The sequence below is a fragment of the Chiloscyllium punctatum genome, chromosome 28, assembly GCF_047496795.1.
Source record: "Chiloscyllium punctatum isolate Juve2018m chromosome 28, sChiPun1.3, whole genome shotgun sequence".
NCBI lineage: Eukaryota > Metazoa > Chordata > Chondrichthyes > Orectolobiformes > Hemiscylliidae > Chiloscyllium > Chiloscyllium punctatum.
This window is the reverse complement of record NC_092766.1, coordinates 14,160,461-14,184,135: the sequence shown is the minus strand read 5'-3', so window position 1 is coordinate 14,184,135 and position 23,675 is coordinate 14,160,461. Positions and strand designations below refer to the sequence as shown.

At 47.3% G+C, this 23,675-nt stretch overlaps 1 protein-coding gene across 1 annotated transcript; it reads right to left on the bottom strand.

The window, feature by feature from the left end:
• Positions 1-1,286: 1,286 nt before the first annotated feature.
• cct3 (chaperonin containing TCP1, subunit 3 (gamma)) lies at positions 1,287-17,699 on the bottom strand. The gene is made up of 14 exons (XM_072548950.1): positions 17,527-17,699; positions 17,340-17,401; positions 13,929-13,979; positions 12,948-13,010; positions 10,704-10,800; positions 9,931-10,048; positions 8,578-8,764; positions 8,031-8,180; positions 7,419-7,551; positions 5,483-5,564; positions 5,104-5,284; positions 4,339-4,584; positions 1,846-1,977; positions 1,287-1,691 (listed from the first exon to the last, which is right to left on the bottom strand). Exons 1-14 carry the CDS (start codon positions 17,552-17,554, stop codon positions 1,593-1,595), a joined length of 1,629 nt encoding a protein of 542 aa, XP_072405051.1. The 5' UTR covers positions 17,555-17,699; the 3' UTR covers positions 1,287-1,592.
• Positions 17,700-23,675: the final 5,976 nt, after the last annotated feature.

The following is a 23,675-nucleotide window of genomic DNA, read 5'->3' as shown; positions in this document are numbered from 1 at the left end:
TGGTATACAACTTGCCCTGTTTTGTAGCTTCACTAGCTTGACACTTCATTGTCACGTATGCCCAGTGCCACTCAACATGCCCATATGCACTCTTCGCTGAGCCCATTGCTTGATGGGAATGACAGAATGGGAAGAGATGTGCTACAGGTCCCAGCTAGCTCCCCAGCACAGAGAAACAAGAGTTTGTTTCAGGTCAATGATCCCTCATCAGAACTGGGTAAAGTTTGGCGTGTGAGAGGCTTTGAGTAAGGGTGGGTGCAAGAAGGGCGAACAACACTTAGGATAGTGTGAAAGTCAGGGATTAACCAGAGATGGTCTTACAGAGCTAAAGGGTGCATCAGCACATATTTTGTTTCTTCCCCTATAATGGGTGACTTACCAGCTGAAATTTTCAAAACAAAATAATGAACGTGTGAAAAGGCAAACAGGAATAGAATATTTTTTTGTCTGAACATCACTGAACTCAGCTTTGCTCACAACTTGGTTAAGCCGAGTTCAGTCATGCAACTGTTGCTTTTATGGGACAGGCCTGTTGTTCAACAGGAATGCAACAGAGAAAACGCACGCTGAGATCTCAGGCAAGGAGAGGGCTCCACAGAGTTGAATTTCTCATTCACTCGTGAAAATCACTTGTGAAGAATGACAACTTAAGTACCGTTGAAATTATAGACAGCTGTAGAATTGTGCCAGGGTAGTCCCGTTGAGATCTTATATTATTACTGAGCTTATTCAACAAAGCCCTTGTCATACCCAGCATTGATCTGTGAATGTTAGTAATTCCATTCAGAGACTGTTCAACGCAGGTTTTACATGCAGCTTTGGTGACTGCAAACGGGAATGTTTCAGTTCGCAGCCACAATTGAACCATTCTTCACACCGTCAACACCTGTACCTCTGCTACAGCGAGAACACACATTAGGTGGTCACATGGAATTTTTAAGCCTCAACTCCTGCGGAAGCAAAGCCCCAGCACAAACAGCAACTCAGTGCAGTTACAACCGTGCGATTGTAAAACCAGGAGTTAGCGGGAGACCGGGAAACTACATTACACTGGTGCCATAAACTCCCATTCCCCTCCTCACCCCCTCCCCTTGTGCATTTACTGGTGAGTGTTCACTCACCTGTCTGGAGATCCCACTCCACTGCCATGGAGTATTTGAGGCTCACCAGCCAGGCTGTGCTGACATACCACCAACCAGGAGAGTCCTTGAAAAGCACATGTACCAGAGTAAAACAGAGATGGAGAGAATGGAATAAAAAGTGCTAAAGAAACAGAAACCAGCAACTTTCCAACATTGGAGCCATCTTTATTGAATGCTGACCCTTGAAATGAAAACAAACGCTGCTCTTGATCAGACATCCAAAACACGGTAACAGTAATTTTATTCACTACCCCCCACTACCCAACCAACGCCCACTGACTGAGGTGAACCTTGCTGTCTTTTCCCTTCTTTAAACAATAAATATTTCCAGAGTCTGTGGTTGCGAGGGGGCTGCCCATCCCAAGTGGTTAAGGGTGTCGAGGAGGCTGTTGTTCATCATGGTGGTCCTTCGTGCTGCAGTGCTGCCTTCTGTTTCAGCCCTGTCTGGGTTTAATTGTATGAGGCATCTCCATCTCCTCCACGACTATCTTCCTTCTTGCTCTTGTGACCGGACACTATGTCATCAATGCGCAGGAGCAAGATGGCGGTCTGTGAGAAACAAACACACACTGGAATGATCTACACACAACAGACTGCACATCAGTACCTGGGGAGCACATACCGAGGGAATGGCTTACACAAAGAAGCACCTTTTCATTGCATTAATCACAACCCCTGTCCTCAGCACTCAGCTGAGACTCACCTCCACTGATGTTTTGAAGGTCTGTGATTTGACGGTCAGAGGTTCCCAGATGCCAAGCTCCTTCATGTCCATTAAGGCCCCGGTCTCTCCGTTGACTCCCCAGCTCTGACAGCCCTCCTGTGTGTGTTTTGCCTGGTGAAGAGGACACATCGGTCACCATTTAGATCAAACGGGTGCAACAGCCTCGACTCTAAATGAGTCAGATGTAAATGCAATGTTTCAGAGGCATTTACAGACAAGGAATAGGGGACATGGATGATGTGCAGGTAGATGGGATTAGTTTAGAATGGCATCATGGTTAGCACAAATGCGGAAGGCCAGAAGGTCTGTTCCTGTGCTGTACTGTTCTGTGTTTAGAAGGGAATTTGTCCACTTTGGTCAACAGAACACAAAACCCAAAATGTACGTATGGCGAGATTGCAGAACTCACTGGTGCAGAAGCGATTAGGTACACTAATCATATAAAGTTAACCTCCAGGCGCTGCAAGTGTTTAAAAAGAGAAATTAATCTCAGCGGTTATCAGAAATGGATGGGAATATAAAGGTTGGGGAGTTTTACTGAAGCTACACATGGCCTTGGTGAGACCACATTTAGAGCACTAGGTGAAAGTAAGGATCGCAGATGCTGGAGATCAAAGTCGAAAAGTGTGATGCTGGAAAACTCTTGGATGCTACCGGACCCGCTATGCTTTTCCAGCGCCGCTCTGTGTACAGTTTAGTTCTCCTTATTTGGAAAAAATAGGTAATTACTTTTTTAAAAAATTCTGAGAACGATCACGTTACAGATTCCTGGGGTGAAGGGAAAGTTGGAACAAGTTAGGCTGATACCCATTTGAATTCAGAAGAATGAGGGGCGATCTTGTTGAAAATCCTGAGGAGATTGGTTGGGGTGGATATCAGGAAGCTAATTTGTAGGGGAGACTCAGAGTATTGGACATAACTTAAGAATTAAAATTGTTTATTTTTAAGACAGAGGTAAGGAGAATCTTTCTTTTTTAAGGGTCATTAGAACACCAGCCTTCTCGAACTTCTGGGAAAGAAAGTTCAACATTTAAACTTAATCAACGCAGCATTAGACAAGTTCTTAACAGACAAATGAGTTGAGGTGGACGGGAGTGCAGTATCTACCATAGAACCTTTCAACCAGAATATTACAGTCAACAGGAGTTGGGAGGTCATGTTGTGGCTGTACAGGACATTGGTTAGACCACTGTTGGAATACTGCACGCAATTCTGGTCTCCTTCCTTTCGGAAAGATGTTGTGAAACCTGAAAGAGTTCAGAAAAGATTTACAAGGATGTTGCCAGGGTTGGAGGGTTTGAGCTATAGGGAGAGGTTGAATAGGCTGGGGCTGTCTTCCCTGGAGCGTCGGAGGCTGAGGGGTGACTTTCTAAAGGTTTACAAAATCATGAGGGCCATGGACAGGGTAAATAGACAAGGTCTTTCCGCTGGGGTAGGGTGAGAGAGGAAAAGATACAAAAGGAACCTATGGGGCCACTTTTTCACTTTTGGTGAATGTATGGAATGAGCTGCCAGAGGAAGTGGTGGAGGCTGGTACAATGACAGCATTTAAAAGGCATCTGGATGGGTATATGAATAGGAAGGGTTTGGAGGGATATGGGCCAAGTGCTGGCAGGTGGGACTAGATTAGGTTGGGATATCTGGTCAGCATGGATGAGCTGGACCGAAGGGTCTGTTTCCGTACTGTACATCCCTATAGCTCTATGACTCCTGTTTGGGCAACAGACTGAGTCAAATCAGAAGGGACTCTCCCAAAAATCTGTGAGCGGGATAAGCAAGGAGAAGGTGGGATAAATCCTTTTAATCCTAGAGATGGCTGCAGAGCAGGGTGATCTGAGACTGGAATGGAGTTAACCCCCTAACTTCACAAAGACAAAGCAGTTCTGCAGAACAGTCACAGATTCTTCCCACTCCGTGCCAAAACTCCTGCAGGTGAGAAACAGATTGGCAAAAGGTTTCAGTAATAGATGGGTTGAGTACAGGATGGGAAGGCAGGTTGCTTCCCAGAGCTGTGAATATGCTGTAGCTTCAGAAGGAAGGATAGGGACAGAAAGCTCAGCTCAAAGTTGAGTAAGGAGGGAGTGTGCCCAAACATTCAGTAACCAGGAAGACCAAATCACTGGCAGAACGGTGGCACACTGGTTAGCACTGCTGCCTCACAGTGGCAGAGACCCGGGTTCAATTCCCGCCTCAGGCAACTGTCTGTGTGGAGTTTGCACATTCTCCCCATGTCTGCACCCGGGTTTCCTCCCACAGTCCAAACATGTGCAGGTTAGGTGAATTGGCCGTGCTAAATTGTCCCATAGTGTTAGGTGAAGGAGTAAATGTAGGGGAATGGGTCTGGGTGGGTTGCTCTTCGGAGGGTCAGTGTGGACTTGCTGGGCCGAAGAGCCTGTTTCCACTCTGTAAGTAATCTAATTATCACAGATGATGAACTGATAGGGTCCAGTGTGGAAAAGCAGCATGCCTTACCCGCAGGGAGGTCAGTAAACGGATGGTGCTAGCTCCACAGTTCTGAATTAGCGTCCTGGGGATGACCTCAAGGGCGTTAGCCACTGCACGGTATGGCCACTGCTCGACTCCAGTCATGGTCTTGGATTTCTCAGTTAGGGCATGCGCTATGGCCATTTCCACCGCTCCACCCCCTGGCACCAGGTGTGGGTCCAGTAAGATGTTACGAGTCACCTGCATGGCATCCTGCAAGTTACGCTCCACTTCCTAAAACAAGAGAATGGAATCTCAATCTCTCTCCCAAATCAGTTCACAGCCAGTCCAGCAAAACTTAAATAAGCAGCTTGACATTCTGATCGATTTTTAAAATTTGTCCACAGCATTGGCACCTCAGTGTAGCCTCCTCCAGCCCCTACAAACCCCTCAATCCTTAACCTCTGGTAATCCTTGTGTTGCTTCCATCGCTGTGTAGATCATCTTCCTTCAATTCTGACCGCTTATGAACACTTCCCACCCCAATTCCTCCAGCCCTCCACAGTAGACTGCAGGAAGGGGAGCATGTGCCTGCACACACAAGTGAACACATGTCACTGTTTAAAATGTCAACTCCAGCTTTGCAGTTGTGCAACAGTAATGGATTCTTCCAGCTGCCCTAAACTTGGAAACATTGGAGCTGCACCCTCCTTCCCAACAAAGAAAGCAGCCAATTTCGGATATGGATTTGAATTTTAAACCCCTCTCAAATATTCTAATGAAAACCTTTGATCTCACCCAGCCTACACTTACCGCCAAGATCTCTTTGCTGGCTCCTCGCAGGAGGATGGTGCAAGCTTTGGGTTCTTTGCATTCGGTGATGAAAGCAAAATATTCATCGCCAATCTTCTTGACCTCAAACAGCCCAGCACCGGTTCCAATATCCTCATCCCTCAGCTCGTCAGTCCGGCTAACAACCCGAGCACCACACGCCCTGCAAACAACATGTGTAGATTCAGAGAAGACTTTCCACTTGCTCCAAGTGCTTCAGGAATAACATTAATATTTTCACATTTGAAATGGGACTTAAAGAGAGACCAGTTCCAGAAACACATTCCACACTGTATACAGCAAATCCTTATCCAGCAAAACCCTGCCACACAGTTTCCCACTGGAAGATAGCTCACTGTACCTGGCAATTCGGTTGCTGTCACTTTTCCTGATGCGACGGATGGCAGTGACATTTGCCTTCATGAGGTAATGGAGGGCCAGGTCTGAGAGAGGAGAAAGCAAATATTAAGCTGTCATAGCATGCCACAAAATAATCTAACCTTCAAAATGCAGCCAGTGAAGCTGCCTAGATTGAACTCGTAATGAATTGTTTCAAGACCGAGCCTATAGATTCTTATATCAGGCTTGTCTCTTCAGCATAAGCATATAGGCACCATCTTTCAATGTGATTGCAGACCAAGTGCACAACGTTTATATAGCAGCGCCAGGCACAGACAGGAACAGGGATGGTGGCAGTGCCCTAACGTCACTAGCTGTGCAGTACTGTGGGAATACAGATTCAAATTCTTCCATGGCAGCTGGCAGAATTTAAGCTTAATTATAAATTTGGAATTGAAAGTCAATCTCAGTGATGGGGGCCCTGGTCGTTGATATCCTTGAGGAAAAGGCATCTACTGCCCTTACCCAGTGTGGTCTACATGTGAGACTAGACCCACAGGAATGTGCCTTAACTGCCCATAAGATGTAGGAACAGAAGTAGGCCATTCAGTCAGTTGCCACCATTCAACGAGATCACAACTAATCTGATCGATCACTTTCCTGTCTATTCCCCATAACCCTCAATTCCTTTCCTGATTAAAAATCTCTCTATCTCAGCCTTGAGACCCAGCCTTGACAGCTCTCTGCGGGAAATAATTCCAGATCCACTAACCCCAGAGAGGAAAAAAATGCTCCTCATCACCTGTCTTGAATGGACAGCTCCTTACTCTGAGATAATGCACTTTGATCTAGACAAGGGGGAAGCAACTTCTCCACATCTGCCCTGTCAAGCCTCTCTAAAAATCTTTCTGCTTCAATGAAGTCTCCTCTCATTCTCCTAACCTCAATGAGTACAGCTCCACCTACTCACCCCTACCTGAGAAAATCCCTTCATACCAGGAGTCAATCTAATGTACCACCTCTGAACTGGCCATATATCTTTGCCTACATAAGGGGACCAGAAGAATTCACAGTATGGCAGTTGTGGTCTGACCAGACCCTCGTATAGTTTAAGAAGGACCTCGCTACTTACATACTCCATTCATTTAAGCAATATTTTCCATTCCTTCTGCCAAAGTGCATAAGTCAATACTTTCCAATATTCTATTCCATCTGCCACATTGTAGTCCCCTCATTTAACATGTCTATATCCCCCTGTAGACTCTGTCATCCTCACTAACTGCCTTCTGCCCCTGCTGCATTTTGAAATGGCCCAAAAGGCACTCAGTTCAAGACCAATTGAGGACAAAATATAATGCCAACACACTCATCACATGAAAGAATGAAGAAAATAGTTAATTGCATTTTAGCATGTGGAAACATGGGCTGGGAGAATTTTCACCTAAAATAGCACTGCAACAGAGAGCTGTAGACTGAAGGCTAAACAACATCAGTTAGATGCTTTTCATCTCGCTAGCTTGCCCCCGATGATACAGCATATAATTTACCACAACCTTTTGGAACAAAATAGATACATGGCCTGGTGGAGGCAACTAATATTTGCCACATTCACCCACCATGAAACTGGGGCCACGCAGCCAACAGATTGTAGTTAGGTCACAGAGTAAGCCAGGAAGGGTAGAAGTGGTTCTAGCCTTTAATACTCATTGCAAAGATGAAGCAATGTGCACCAGAACTGGGGGTAACTCGTCACAGGGGTACTCAGCTTGGCTCAATTGATCATAAATACCGCACAATCAAGCAAATACCACTCCTGCACCTTTCCTCTATACAATACCTGAGAGGAACAAGCCTGCCCATTTTTCAAGGACTCTGATTCTAAGAGTGATATGGCGGCTGCCTCCACTTAGTAGTCTACCCGAACTGAACAGGTCCTCCTGTGTCTTGGTGCACAGTACCTGAGATACCCTTCTCAGTGAAGATTAGGTTGGGTTTGAGGCGGATAACATCCTCACAAATCTGCTGGATGTACTCTTCCTCCATCTGCAGGATACGGGTGAAGTCCTCCTCACGTGTGATCTCGATATCAGTCTGGAACAACACGTCAACTATTCAGAGCTCAAGCAAAATTTGCAATCAATCGTTTCAAATACTCAACGTTCAGGATATGTATAGGAGGGAATGCGCCATGTCACTGGGAGATACTCCCTTGATAAGATGCTGGAGAGGTTGATCAGATCACTAACGTAGTTAGTGAGTCAACACACTGAGGACAAGGTCTCATCAGTAACCCCTCTCCAGTACGGTATAAGGATCATCAATCAGCAATCCCCTCCCCTTCCCTAGCTGGGCAAGGGTAATATCAAGCTTAGCCATGATGCCTTGAATGAACATCCATTGTCTTAGGTTTGCGAGTGATAAAGTTTCGCTTGGGTTAAAGATACCTGTCAGGGCACCAATGGCAGATGACCCATCAAATGACATTACTCGCTGACTGGTGCTCCCTCCCACCACTGCTGTACTAAACACTCAAGAACAGTCAAAGGCAAATGAAAACAGAAGCCTCGAACCTGGCTCTCTCCTTTCTTGTACTCCAACGAGCAGTCCAACAGCATGATGCGAGGGTTCTTGATATGCCTGCGCATCCGTGGGTGGGTCACGTCTTTGTTCACCATCACGCCCCGTAGCACACTGGATTCATGAATGAAACCACCGGGAATCTGTCAATGCGGAGAAATGGGTTACACAGTTTGCATGAACAAAGCGCCTGAACAATCCGCTTCTGCTCACTGTTCTGGAACCCAGATGCATGCAGTAAATGCACAATCGACTGAATTGTCAGTGACATTAATGACACATGAACGCTCTTCCCCACTTCCAGACAGTGTAGAAGCAGTTCTCCACTTGAAATATAAAAAGTCATCCCAATGAAAATACTTCTAATACTCGATTAGTCAATCTCAGTGAAGTTAAGGGCATCACAACCAGGGAGAGGAAAAGTGAGAGGAGGATCCCACTGTCTAGTGACACCGACTGGTAGTGACACGAATCTGGTTACCAGATGAGGACAGAGTTGGCTGTGATGCGCCCCATGGTTAATTAGGGTACACTACTTACCTTCTCCACCTTGGCATACTTCTTGATATCAATCTCCTTGCGGCCGTTTTCTTCCATCTCCACTGTCTTCACAGCATCAAGCGCAATGTTACAGGCCAGGTCAATCTGGAGATTGTTCACCTTTGTGTTAATGGCACTTTTGATAATTTTCAGCATCATTTCACGGTCATTGACATCGACAGGAGTACTGTGAAAACATAGTGATGCAGGTGACAGATTTTCAAACAGTTGGTGAATGTCACAGAATATAAAACTATTCTGATCAGTACTAGCCAGAGATATTTTTCAGAAGAACACTACAGTGGCTCAGCGGTTAGCACTACTGCCCCACAGCATCAGGGAACCAGGTTTGGTTCCACCCTCGGGCAACAGGTGAGAGGGGAAAAGATATAGATTGAGATTACTTACACCGAGTCTGAAGAACAACACACCCAGACCCATTCCCATACATTTACCCCTTACCTAACACTATGGGACAATTTAGCACGGCCAATTCACCTAACCTGCACATTTTTGGACTGTGGGAGGAAACCGGAGCACCCAGAGGAAACCCACGCAGACACGGGGAGAATGTGCAAACTCCACACAGACAGTTGCCCGAAGTGGGAATTGAACCCGGTGGGGGCAACTTTTTCACACAGAGGGTGGTACATGTATGGAATGAGCTGCCAAAGGATGTGGTGGAGGCTGGTACAATTGCAACATTTAAAAGGCATTTGGATGGGCATATGAATAGGAAGGGTTTGGAGGGACATGGGCCGGGTACTGGCAGATGGGACTAGATTGGGTTGGTCCGAAGGGTCTGTTTCCATGCTGTACATCTCTACGACTCTATGAGCATGACTGTGTGGAGTTTGCACATTCTCCCAGTGCCTATGTGGGTTTCCTCTGGGTGCTCTGGTTTCCTCCCACAGTCCAAAGATGTGCAATTTAGGTGGATTGGCCTTGAGAAATGCAAGATTACAAGGATAGGATAGGGTAGGGTATGGGTGGGATGTCTTCGGAGGGTTGGCGTGGACTCAATAAGCTGAATGGTCCACTTCTACACTGTAGGGATTCTATGAAACATTTGAGCTTGCTTTGCATATTTGAACAGGGATTTGCCTTAGGCATTCCAGGCATTTACCCAAAATATCTTGGCCAACATTTCTGCATTCTATAAAACAATAAGACAAATTCTTTGTTCCTTTTATAGTACAGATGTTCTGGAAGACCTTGGGCATCGGTTACGGTAGTTTACAGCTCATAACCCTTCAAAAATGCAATGCATTGGTGTGAAGTGCTTTTTTGGCAACACAAAAATGTGTCCCATTTCGAGACTGTATGGGTGAACAAGAAACAGAGATACCGTACCTGATCTCCTTGAGGGTAGTGAGCATGTCTTCAAGTGCCTGGTGGTAAGCGCCAATGATGACAGATGGGTGCATCTGCTGCTCCAGGTACTGCTCGGCAACTGACATCATCTCTCCAGCTAAAAGAAACCAAGTTGTCTGAAGACAGAACCAAACAGCCATGCATTCCCCCATCCACTCACTCAACTGGGAACTTAACATCCTCTTGTGCCAACGACAATCCAGTTGCATTTCACAGTACTGGTAAGGTAGGAGGCTGTTCACAGATAGGGATGCTATCAAGGGGCCTGATGATTTTTCTGCATCTTTCCAATTTTGAAGCATCAAGACTTCACTATGTGAACCCATTAGAACACTGTGCCTTCTGAGACGAGGGTAGAGCTGCGGGGGGAGTCGCGGTAGTGGAGAGGCACTGCAATTTTAGTGAAGGCCTCAACCCACTGGCAATTAAGGGAAGTCATTTCCAAATGTAGTATAGTAAGCATAGTCATTTTATTGAGTAAAGGAATTACGATCAAAAACGATGCATGAGGACTCAGGCAGCTCTGCACGTTTGAAGGTTTCCACCAGGAACGCAATTCAAACCCAGTTACCACCAGAAAATAAATCTGATTTGCTCCATTGGCTAATCTGCTTCTTCCCACCAACTGCTACTAAAACCTCCACCCACTCACTTTCTTTAATTCAAGAATTCTCAAGGAAAGGTTTACTGGAAGTTTTGAACAAATCTGGACAGTCAGAAAACGTTGAACAACAAGTGAAATTCTTACATACCGAGGATGATGACAGAGGTGGTCCCATCACCAACTTCTTCGTCCTGGGTGCGGCTGATCTCAATCATGGACTTTGCTGCTGGATGCTGCACCTGGATCTGGGAGATTGAAGGGAAAGCCTGAGTCGGAGGAAGGAATCTGAGGATGTTTTGCTGTCACTGCTCAGTCAGGATTAAGGAATCAAGAGTTGTAAGGTCACTTCTTACAGTTCAGGCTGACAGTTCTCAACTCAACACCGATGGAACTTGGGACCCTCAGAGTTTTGTATTTCATGCCCAAGGTCAAGACTATTGAAGCTCTTCACTATAGCATGATGCACACAAGTCAATTCAGTCAGTCATGCCTGCGCCAACTCATTGAAAGATCTAACCAACTTGACCTACATCCTTCCCAACAACCCTGCAATTCTTTTCAAGCATTTATTCAATTCCTCCTTTTGAAAGTTTCAATCGAACTTGCTTCTGTCACCCTTTCAGACAGTTCCAGATCACAGCAAGTAGCTGTGTGAAAACATTCTCCTGCCCTCCGGGACGTTAGTGAAAATTATCTTAACTTGCTACACAACTAGTACGACCAATTAGTTGAATCTATTGAAACCTCTTTACAGTAGGACTTCAGTAAGGCGTTCGACAAGGTTCCCCATGGGAGACTGATTAGCACGGTTAGATCACATGGAATACAGGGAGAACTAGCCATTTGGATACAGAACTGGCTCAAAGGTAGAAGACAAAGGGTGGGGGTGGAGGGTTGTTTTTCAGACTGGAGGCCTGTGACCGGTGGAGTGCCACAAGGATCGGTGCTGGGTCCTCTACTTTTTGTCATTTACATAAATTATTTGGATGCGAGCATAAGAGATACTGTTAGTAAGTTTGCAGACGACACCAAAATTGGAGATGGAGTGGACAGCAAAGAGGGTTACCTCAGATTACAACAGTATCTTGACCAGTTGGGCCAATGGGCTGAGAAGTGGCAGATGGAGTCTAATTCAGATAAATGCAAGGTGCTCCATTTTGGGAAAGCAAATCTTAGCAGGACTTATACACTTAATGGTAAGGCCCTAGGGAGTGTTGCTGAACAAAGAGATCTTGGAGTGCAGGTTCATAGCTCCTTGAAAGTGGAGTCGCAGGTAGATAGGATAGTGAAGAAGGTGTTTGGTATGCTTTCCTTTATTGGTCAGAGTACTGAGTACAGGAGTTGGGAGGTCATGTTGCGACTGTACAGGACATTGGTTAGGCCATTGTTGGAGTATTGTGTGCAATTCTGGTCTCCTTCCTATTGGAGAGATATTGTGAAACTTGAAAGGATTCAGAAAAGATTTACAAGGATGTTGCCAGGGTTGGAGGATCTGAGCTACAGGGAGAGGCTGAACAGGCTGGGGCTGTTTTCCCTGGACCGTCGGAGGCTGAGGGTGACCTTATAGAGGTTTACAAAATTATGAGAGTCATGGGTAGGATTAATAGGCAAAGTCTTTTCCCTGGGGTTGGGGAGTCCAGAACTCGAGGGCATAGGTTTAGGGTGAGAGGGGAAAGATATAAAAGAAACCTACGGGGCAACTTTTTCACGCAGCGGGTGGTACTTGTATGGAATGAGCTGCCAGAGGATGTGGTGGAGGCTGGTACAATTGCAACATTTTAGAGGCATCTGGATGGGTATATGAATAGGAAGGGTTTGGAGGGATATGGGCTGGGTGCTGGCAGATGGGACTAGATTGGGTTGGGATATCTGGTTGGCATGGACGGGTTGGACCGAAGGGTCTGTTTCCATGCTGTACATCTCTATGTCTCTATAATAGTGAACTAGACAACATGGGTCTGTCGGATGGGAGTTTTACAGACAGGTCCACAGTTTTAAATAAATGCTCTTGTACATCTGTGTGTGGCACAAAGACCTCAATTCAGTGTGCCATGGCTCCATGGTCAGAAATTCAAATCAAACAAATCAGCAAATGAGAGATATAATCATGACAGCTAGAAAGCTGTCACTTATGCCAAACACATTCATGTTAAGGGGGACATAGTGAGAAGCAGCACACCCAGATACCTAATGCTCGCACAGGTTAAGGTCAGAAGTCACATGACACCAAGTCATAGTCGAATAGGTTTACTTGAAATCACAAACCTTCTGAAAGCTTGGTGTTTTCAAATAAACCTGTTGGGACTATAACCTGGTGTTGTGTGACTTCTGACACTGTCCACCTCAATTCAACACCAGCACCGCCACATCACACAGGTTCAACAACACCTACCTCTCGCAAAATGGCATTCCCGTCGTTTGTCATGACAATGCCACCCATGGGATCCAACAGCATCTGTTTTTTTTTTGGATGGGAAACAGGATGGGAAGAATAAATTACATCACATTAACTTCAACGCAGCACAATAGAATGAGCTCCTGTTGCTTAATACATGCAGATCAAGGGGGCATATTTTTAAGGCGAGAGGAAAGAGATTTTAAAAAGGGGCGATCTTTTTTTCGCACGTGGAATCAACTGCCAGAGAAAGTGATGATGTGGGTACAGTTACAGTTTAAAAGAACATTTGGATAAGTTCATGAATAGGAAAGGTTGAGGCTACAGGTGGGACTAGTTTAGTTAGGGAATATGGTCCACATGGACTAGTTGGACCAGAGGATCTGTTCCGTGGTGTATGACTGTAAGTCTTCCCTCGTTGATTTAAGTTATTCCTCCACTCTTTTAAGGACGGGAGCAGCAGCTGTGGCTGACAGTGTGCTATAAGAACATCAGTCACTATCAATCGCTGCACACATGACTCCAAGCGAGCTGCTTGACTACATACAGATTTCAGTGACTAGTTCCACCCAGCCCATTTATAATTAACCCAACACTGAGCTGTTCCAAAATAATCTATTGCATGTTACAACTTGGGTCAGCACGGTAGCTCAGTGGTTAGCACTGGTGCCTCACAGTGCCAGCGACCCAGGTTTGTTTCCAGCCTTGGGTGACTGTCTGTGTGGAGTTTGCACGTTCCCCCCGTGTCTGCGTGGGTTTCCTCTGGATGCTCCTTTTCGACTGTGGGAGAAAACTGATGTGCAGGTAGTCAGAGGTAAATACAGGGTAGGGGAATGGATGGGTTACTCTTCACAGGCTTGGTGTGGACTTATTGGGCCGGAGGGCCTGTTTCTACATTGTAGGGATTCTAATTCTAATTCTGTCTAGGTAGGTTGCTGCAAAACCAGAGTCTAATGCATCAAGTGTTACTTTCTGTACCTTCATCATTGCTCTTGGTCCCAAACATGTTCGAATAACATCTGCGATTGTCTGAAAAACATAACCACAAAACGATTAGGTGTCGATAACAGGGCTTTTGACCTATACTGAGCAATATTTTTGGAGCTCCTTCACTTTACTTGGAATACAACCTCAAGTTGACTTAGTGGTTCCTGGATAGTATTGACCTGTTGGCTTGGATGGTGAGTACTGGAGGCTAGTCAAAGGCACAAGAATGAAGACCAAAGCTACTACGAAAATCCTTCTGGTTCCCGGTTCAGGGCCCTACTTTGACCCTAAAGTGCCTTGAGTCCATTTGTTTTGGACTGCACAAAGGTCTCAATCCCCACACTGACTCCAGAAAAGGCATGACCACCACATGAGGCCCAGAAAAAGATCCTGATCTCATTGAATTTCACAAAGGGACAATCTGAAGCACTAGATGACTTCAAAAAAAAAACAATCCTGAGATCCAATTTGGATCAAGAATAAAATGGTCCTCAGCTCCCTGTAGATCAAATAAAACTTCCACAACCCCATTTTCATCAGGAGAGGCCCCATTTAGACACAATACCTACCCACCAAGAGCCAAAGAGAAAGATCCTGAGCCCCATTTAGACCCAACAAAAAGGCCCCAGATCTCCATCAAGAGCCAAATGAAGGACCTAAGCCCCTTTGAACCCAATAAAAGGCCCCCAAGCTCCATTCCAACTCTGTAAAAACATCCGTCAGCACCGTCAACATCCAACAGAACAAACTAACCTCCTTCAGACCTAATAAAAGCCCCTAAGCCCCATCAAGAGTCCAACAAATACCCCTGAGCCCCTTTAGATCCAATAATTTACCTTAAGTCCTATCTGGACCCAATAAAATGCCTCCGATCTCTACCTGGACCCAATAAAATGCCCCGATCTCTACCTGGACCCAATAAAATGCCCTGATCTCTACCTGGACCCAATAAAATGCCCGTGATCTCTATGTGGACAAAATAAAATGCCCGTGATCTCTACGTGGACAAAATAAAATGCCCATGATCTCTACGTGGACCCAATAAAAAGCCCTGATCTCTACGTGGATCCAATAAAATGCTCATGATCTCTACGTGGACCCAATAAAATGCCCCTGATCTCTACGTGGACCCAATAAAAAGCCCTGATCTCTACGTGGATCCAATAAAATGCCCATGATCTCTACGTGGACCCAATAAAAAGCCCATGATCTCTACGTGGACCCAATAAAAAGCCCATGATCTCTACGTGGACCCAATAAAAAGCCCATGATCTCTACGTGGACCCAATAAAAAGCCCATGATCTCTACGTGGACCCAATAAAAAGCCCATGATCTCTACGTGGACCCAATAAAAAGCCCATGATCTCTACGTGGACCCAATAAAAAGCCCATGATCTCTACGTGGACCCAATAAAAAGCCCATGATCTCTACGTGGACCCAATAAAAAGCCCATGATCTCTACGTGGACCCAATAAAAAGCCCATGATCTCTACGTGGACCCAATAAAAAGCCCATGATCTCTACGTGGACCCAATAAAAAGCCCATGATCTCTACGTGGACCCAATAAAAAGCCCATGATCTCTACGTGGACCCAATAAAAAGCCCATGATCTCTACGTGGACCCAATAAAAAGCCCATGATCTCTACGTGGACCCAATAAAAAGCCCATGATCTCTATGTGGATCCAATAAAAAGCCCATGATCTCTACGTGGATCCAATAAAATGCTCATGATCTCTACGTGGACCCAATAAAATGCCCATGATCTCTACGTGGACCCAATAAAATGCCCATGATCTCTACGTGGACCCAATAAAATGCCCATGATCTCTACGTGGACCCAATAAAAAGCCCTGATCTCTACGTGGATCCAATAAAAAGCCCATGATCTCTACGTGGACCCAATAAAAAGCCCATGATCTCTACGTGGACCCAATAAAAAGCCCATGATCTCTACGTGGACCCAATAAAAAGCCCATGATCTCTACGTGGACCCAATAAAATACCCATGATCTCTACGTGGACCCAATAAAAAGCCCATGATCTCTACGTGGACCCAATAAAAAGCCAATGATTAGATTAGATTAGATTACTTACAGTGTGGAAACAGGCCCTTCGGCCCAACAAGTCCACACCACCCCGCCGAAGCGTAACCCACCCATACCCCTACACCTACATTTACCCCTTACCTAACACTACGGGCAATTTAGCATGGCCAATTCACCTGGCCTGCACATCTTTGGACTGTGGGAGGAAACCGGAGCACCCGGAGGAAACCCACGCAGACACGGGGAGAACGTGCAAACGCCACACAGTCCCGAGGCCTGATCTCTACATGGATCCAATAAAATACCCATGATCTCTACGTGGACCCAATAAAAAGCCCTGATCTCTATGTGGATCCAATAAAATGCCCATGATCTCTACGTGGACCCAATAAAAAGCCCTGATCTCTACGTGGACCCAATAAAAAGCCCTGATCTCTATGTGGACCCAATAAAATGCCCCTGATCTCTATGTGGATCCAATAAAAAGCCCTGATCTCTATGTGGATCCAATAAAAAGCCCTGATCTCTATGTGGATCCAATAAAAAGCCCATGATCTCTACGTGGACCCAATAAAAAGCCCATGATCTCTACGTGGACCCAATAAAAAGCCCTGATCTCTACGTGGATCCAATAAAATGCCCATGATCTCTACGTGGATCCAATAAAATGCCCATGATCTCTACGTGGACCCAATAAAAAGCCCTGATCTCTACGTGGATCCAATAAAAAGCCCATGATCTCTACGTGGACCCAATAAAAAGCCCATGATCTCTACGTGGACCCAATAAAAAGCCCTGATCTCTACGTGGATCCAATAAAATGCCCATGATCTCTACGTGGATCCAATAAAATGCCCATGATCTCTACGTGGATCCAATAAAATGCCCATGATCTCTATGTGGATCCAATAAAATGCCCATGATCTCTATGTGGATCCAATAAAAAGCCCACGATCTCTATGTGGATCCAATAAAAAGCCCACGATCTCTATGTGGATCCAATAAAATGACTCTAAGCTTCATCAAGAGCCAATGAAAAGGCATTGAGCCCCCATCAAGAGCCAGTGAAAGATCTTAAGCCCCTTTAGACCCAATAAAAGGTCTTGAGCTCCATGTGAACCCGACAAAATAAGGCTCCTGGAGCCCCATCGAGGGGGAAGGGAAGGTCCTGAGGCCCCTTCAGACCCAGCCGCCACGCTCCGCCCGATCCCCCAACACGAGCAGGAGCCGGTGCTGCTGTGAGGGCCCGCCCCCCCCCCCGGCTGCAGGAGAGGCCGAGGCCGAGGCCTAGGCCTAGGCCCGGGGTGCAGCCTCGGCGCTCGAGTAGGCGGCGTGGCCGGGCTTCTCCTCACCTTGGCCGCGTTGATGTTGCCCTGTTGGACTTTACGGCCGGACTCCCGCTTCACATTCTGACCTGGGCGGGGGAATAAAAAGAGAGAAAATATAATTTTCTTAAAAATTAAAAACAGATCGCGGAGACGGGAATTATTCATATAAATTTAATAAAAAGTCACCGAATGAATGATTTGAGACACTCACTTAAGACCAGCACTTGCCGCCCCAGCATTTTTATCTTTCTTTCTCTTTTTCTGGAAGCTTCTGCTGCCTCACACCAGTCCCTCGCAACCAAACCTGATGCCGCTGCCGTTCCCGTTCCCTCAGCACGGTTGACAGCCAATCGCCGACCCGCGTCCGCCAGTCCCGTCCAATCGCGGGAGGGCAAGGGTGGGACTTCCGTCTCCGTCAGCGGCGGCAGGCGAGTTAGGGTGCACCCGGCTCCTCGTGCGTGACCGTTAGGGTCCGCTCGCGCGGGAGGGGGAAGGGGGAAGGGGGCGGGGCGCTGGGCGCTGAAGGGGCGGGGCGAGGCGATGACGGGTTGGGTGAGGGGAGGGAAGGGAAGCAGCAGGGGGTGGCACTGGGGGGTGGGGAGGAGGGATGGAAACGGCGGAAGGGCCAGATTGGCAGGAGGCGGGGTTAAAGTGGCAGGGGAGGGGCCAGATTGACAGGATTAAAGTGGCAGGGGAGGGGCGAGAATGGCAGGGATAAGGGTTAGTTTGGCAGGGGAGGGGCCAGAGTGGCAGGGGTTGGGGTTAAAGTGTCAGGGGAGTGGCCAGATTGGCAGAGGTGGGGTTAGAATGGCAGGGATAAGGGTTAGTATGGCAGGGGATGGGCCAGACTGGCAGGGGGTAAGGCCAGATTGGCAAGGGGTGGGCTTAGGGTGGCAGGGGTGGGGTTAAAGTGGCAGGTGAGGGGCCAGATTGACAGGGTTTGGGGTAAGTGTGGCAGGAGGTGGGGTTAGAGTGGCAGAGGGTGGGGTTAAAGTGGCAGGGGAGGGACCAGATTGGCAGAGGTGGAGTTAATATGGCAAGGGGTGGGGTTAAAGAGTTCAGGGAGGGGCCAGATTGACAGGGCTGGAGTTAGTAGGGCAGGGGTGGGGTTTAAATTGTTGGGTGGGCCCAGATTGGCAGGGGGTGGGGTTAGTGTGGCAATGGCGGGGCCAGAGTGGTAAAGGGTAGGGTTAAAGTGGCAGCAGATGAGGTTAGTGTGGGGCCAGATTGGCAGAGGAAGGGCCAGATTGACAGGGGGTGGGGTTAGTGTGGCAGGGGTGGGGCCAGAGTTGAAATACAGCAGGGGCCAGTAGAAATAGGGTGAGGGTGGAGTGCATTGGATCATTGTGGCACGGGCTGGGGTTAGAGTGGCAGGAGGTGTGGCCAGGAGGGAGGGTGTAGGGCCGGAATGGGTAGGGTGGTGTCATGGGGACAACAAAAAGCTGCAGATGCTGGAATCCCAAGGTAGACAAACAGGAGGCTGGAAGTACACAGCAAGCCAGGCAGCATCAGGAGGTAGAGAAGTGGACATTTCAGATGATGTATTGTCCCTCCAATTTGCGGTCTGATTTGTGGCAATGGAGGAGGCCAAAGATGGTCATGTCAAGAGAGTGGGAAGGGGAATTAAAATGAGCAGTACGTTGGCTGTGGAGATGGTTGGGGTGATAGGTGATGATAAGGGAGACCCTGTCTTTATTCCATGGGGGGGGGGTGATTAGAGCAGCAGTGCGGGGAATGGAGGAGGTGTGCTGGAGGGCTGTCTGGATAACAGAGGTGAGAGGAAAGCACGTTGTTCAAAATAGGTGAACATTTGGCACAAGTGGGAGTGGAACGTCTCCTTGTCTGAGCAGGAGAATTGGGAGAACGGGATGGAGATTTGCAGGATGCTGGGTGTGAGGAGTAGTCCAGGTAGTCATGGGAGCCTGTGGGTTTATAGCAAACGTCCGCCTGGAGACTTTCGCCGAAGATGGAAATGGAGAGGTCAAGTGAATTTGAGAACGGGGGTGGAAGGTCTGTCATAGTGAGCGACCAGAGAAGGGAAGAGGGGCCAGAGAATGGAGGGGCAGAGCCAAGGTGAGAGGGGGTGGGGCCATTGATGGAGAGGGGCGTGGCCAAAGTGGGAGGAGTTAGAGGGATGGGGGAGTGGAGATGGGGACAGGGGAGGAAAGGGAAGAGAGGGGAGAGGAGGGGAAGTGGTGAGGTGTGAGGTCATGCACCTTGGTAAGGAGAATTGAAGCATGGACTATTCTCTAAATGGGAGAAAATTCAGAAATCTGAAGTGCAAAGAGACTTGGGAGTTCCAGTCCAGGATTCTGTCAAGGTAAACTTGCAGGTTGAGTCAGTAGGCAAATGCAATGGTGGCACTTATTTTAAGAATATTTGAACCTAAAAGCAGGGATGTACTTCTGAGGCTTTATGTGGGACCACATTTGGAGTATAGTGCGCAGTTTTGGGCTCCATATCTCAGGAAGGGTAGACTGGCTTTAGAACGTGTTCACGAGAATGGTCCCGGGAATGACAAGTTTAACATATAAGGAACGCTTGAGGACTCTGGATTTATACTCGATGGAGTTTAGACGGATGAGGGGGGGAATCTAATTGAAACATACAGAATACTGAATGGCCTGGATGGAGCGAATGTTGGGAAGATGTTTCCAATGGTAGGAGAGACTAGGACCCAAGGCCACAGCCTTAGAGTAAAGGGAAGCCCTTTTAGAATGAAGATAAGGAGGAATTTCTTCAGCCAGAGGGTGGGGAATCTATGGAATTCAGTGCCACAGAAGGCTGTGGAGGCCTGGTCATTGAGGATATTGAAGACGGAGATAGATAGGTTCTTGAGTATCAAGGAGATCAATGGCTATGGGAAAGAGTGGGAGAATGGGGTTGAGAAACTTATCAGCCGTGATTTGAATGGCGGAGCGGGCTCGATGGGCTGAATGGCCTAATTTCTGCTCCTGTGTCTTGTGAGGGGAGTGGGGGAAGGGGAGGAGGGGGGGAAGGGGAAAGTGGAGGCAGGTGGGATGAAGGGTGAATGGGGAGACATTAGAGGTAAGGGGGAGGGAGAAGGTGTGGATAGGGCAGGGGGACTGGGAGGGAGAAGGGAGGGAGAAGGGAGGGGAAGATCCTGAGTTGGAGAGGGTGAACTCCTCAGCAAACCATCAATCAAGCAGGCACTGAGGCTAAATTTGACAATGCAGATCTTGCTTAGCACAGCGCTTATGAACTGTGTTTCAAGGTATTTTATTCAACCTGTTCAGACCTTTGGAGCAGGCGGGAATTAAAACCTAGGTCTCCTGGCTCAGACGTAGGAACACTACCCACTGCACCACAAGAATCTGCCAGGTTGTGCAGGAATTAATTTCCAACCAAATGGGCTTAGAGAGGTTATTACACACCTCTGGAGCAGGGGGATCCTGAACTCAGGCGTTCTGGATCAGAGGTAGGAACACTACCCACAAGGAGGAGGTTCAGAAAGGATTTTTAGTCAACCTGTCTGGTTTAGGGTGAGAGGGGAAAGATCTAAAACGGACCTAAGGGGCAGCTTTTTCACGCAGAGGGTGGTACGGGTATGGAACGAGTTGCCAGAGGAAGTGGTGGAGGCTGGTACAATGACAGCATTTAAAATGCATCTGGATGGGTATGTGAGTAGGAAGGGTTTAGAGGGATATGGGCCGGGTGCTGGCAGGTGGGACTAGATTGGGTTGGAATATCTGGTCGGCATGGACAGGTTGGACCGAAGGGTCTATTTCTGTGCTGTACATCTCAATGACTCTGTTACTTACACACTTCTGGTGCAGATGCAGCTTGAACCTGGGGCCCTTGGGGTCAGAGGTACAGACATCATTGCCTAGTTGTTCAGCATACTCGATCAATGCTCTCCACCTGTACAGATTTAAGCTGAATACAATTAGCAAACCATCAACAGGACTGTTGCTTAATTCTATTCACATCAATGTTTGATAGAATCCTTGCAGTGTAGAAACAGGCCCTTCGGCCCAACAAAGCCACACTGGCCCTCCAAAGGGTAACCCACCCAGACCCATTCCCCTACCCTATTACTGTACATTTACCCCTGACTAATGCACCTAATTTACACATCCCTGAACACTGGGCAATTTAGCATGGCCAATTCACCTAACCTAGGCGAAAGTGAGGACTGCAGATGCTGGAGATTAGACTCGAGAGTGTGGTGCTGGAAAAGCACAGCAGGTCAGGCAGCATCAGAGGAGCAGGAAAATTGACGTTTCGGGCAAAAGCCCTTCATCAGGAATTCACCTAACCTACACTTCGTTGGATTGTGGGAGGAAACTGGAGCACCCGGAGGAAACCCACGCAGACACGCGGAGAACACGCAAACTCCACACAATCAGCCAAGGCTGGAATCGAGCCCGGGTCCCTGGTGCTGTGAGGCAGCAGTGCTAACCACTGAGCCAACCTGCCAACAACCTGAGTCCAAAAGTGTACTAGCTTCTCCTGCTCCTCGGATATTGCCTGACCTGCTGTGTTTTCCCAGCAATACACTCTCGATATTAGTTTGGGGGGGGCCACCTCACCAAAACTTTAAAACCTGGAGACTCTGTAGAGTGATTCAGTGTGGCTTCCTCATAAATAAAGAGTTCAACATAGTCAAGAGGAAGGAGAGTGAGTAGCAATGATCACCCAGCTCAGAGGACAGATATACGCACAAGAGAAGCCCTGATATTCTGGATTCTGCTCTCAGGAGACACACACATCAGGGCACTCCATTCTTGCACAAGGGATTGTACCCACTCTAAGTGTCCACCCCAATAAAGAGGTGCAGAGGTAGACCACTCAGCCCGTTGAGTCTGTTCTGCTCTGCCATTCAACGAGATCAGGATTTACACAGTTAATGGTAGGGCTCTGGGAAGTGTTCTTGAATGGAGGGACCAATGAATGTGTGCTCACAGTTCTTTGACAGCAGCTTTGCAGGTAGACAGGGTGGTGAAGAAAGCATTTGGTACGCTTGCTTTTATTGGTCAGAACATTTGAGTATAGGAGATGGGAGGTCATTAGCGAATTTTGAGAAGATTTGTAGCTCAGGTTGAGGTTCTGGAGGTAGGTTTGCTCTCTGAGCTGGAAGGTTCATTTTCAGACGTTTCGTCACCATACTAGGTAACATCTTCAGTAAGCCTCTGGGCAAAGCATTGCTGATGATGCCTGCTTTCTATTTATATGTTTGGGTTGGTGATGTCATTTCCTGTGGTGTCATGTTGCAGCGATACAGGACATCGTTTGGGACTCTATTGGAAGACTGCATTCAATTCTGGTCTCCCTGCTATCGGAAGAATGTTGTTAAACCTGAAAGGGTGCAGAAAATAATTTCCAAGGATATCGTTGCGGGATTGGAGGGTCTGATTATAAGGAGAGGCTGAGTAGGCTGGGGCTATTTTCTGTGGAGCATTGGAGGTTAAGGGGTGACTTTGTAGAGGTTTATAAAATCATGAGAGGCAGGAATAGGATGATTTTCCCCAGGGTAGGAGACTCCAAAACTAGAGGGCATAGGTTTAAGGTAAGAGGAGAAAGATTTAAAAGGCACCTAAGGAGTAACTTTTTCACACAAAGGGTGGTGCTTGTGTGGAATAAGCTGCCAGATGAAGTGGTAGAGGCAGGTACAATGACAACATTTAAAAGACATTTATACAGGTACACGAATAGAAAAGATATAGAAGGCTGTGGACCAATTGCAGGAAAATAGGAATAGATTAGATTACTTACAGTGTGGGAACAGGCCCTTCGGCCCAACAAGTCCACACCACCCCGCCGAAGCGCAACCCACCCATACCCCTACATCTACCCCTTACCTAACACTACGGGCAATTTAGCATGGCCAATTCATCTTTGGACTGTGGGAGGAAATCCACGCAGACACAGGGAGAATGTGCAAACTCCACACAGTCAGTTGCCTGAGGCGGGAATTGAACCCAGGTCTCTGGCACTGTGAGGCAGCAGTGCTAACCACTGTGCCACCCAAAGTTAGTTAAGTTTTGTATACCTGGGCAGCATGGACGTGTTGGACCAAAGGGTCTGTTTGTGTGCTGTATGACCCTGTGGCTGAGCTGATCATTTTCAAATCCCCTTTCCTACCTTTTCCCCCCAACACTTGATTCCCTTACAAATTAGAAATTTATCTCAATACTGAATATTCTTAAAGACACAGCCTTGACAGCTGTCTGTGTTAAAGCATTCCATAGAGACTATAACCGGGCTGGGAAGGGTCTTTGATTACGTTGGCTGCTTGTCAATAGCAGGGGGACGTGCAGTCAATGGGAGGGATGCTGGTTTCTGTGATGGATTGGGCTACGTTCACGACTCTCTCTAATTTCTTGCAGTCCTGGGCAG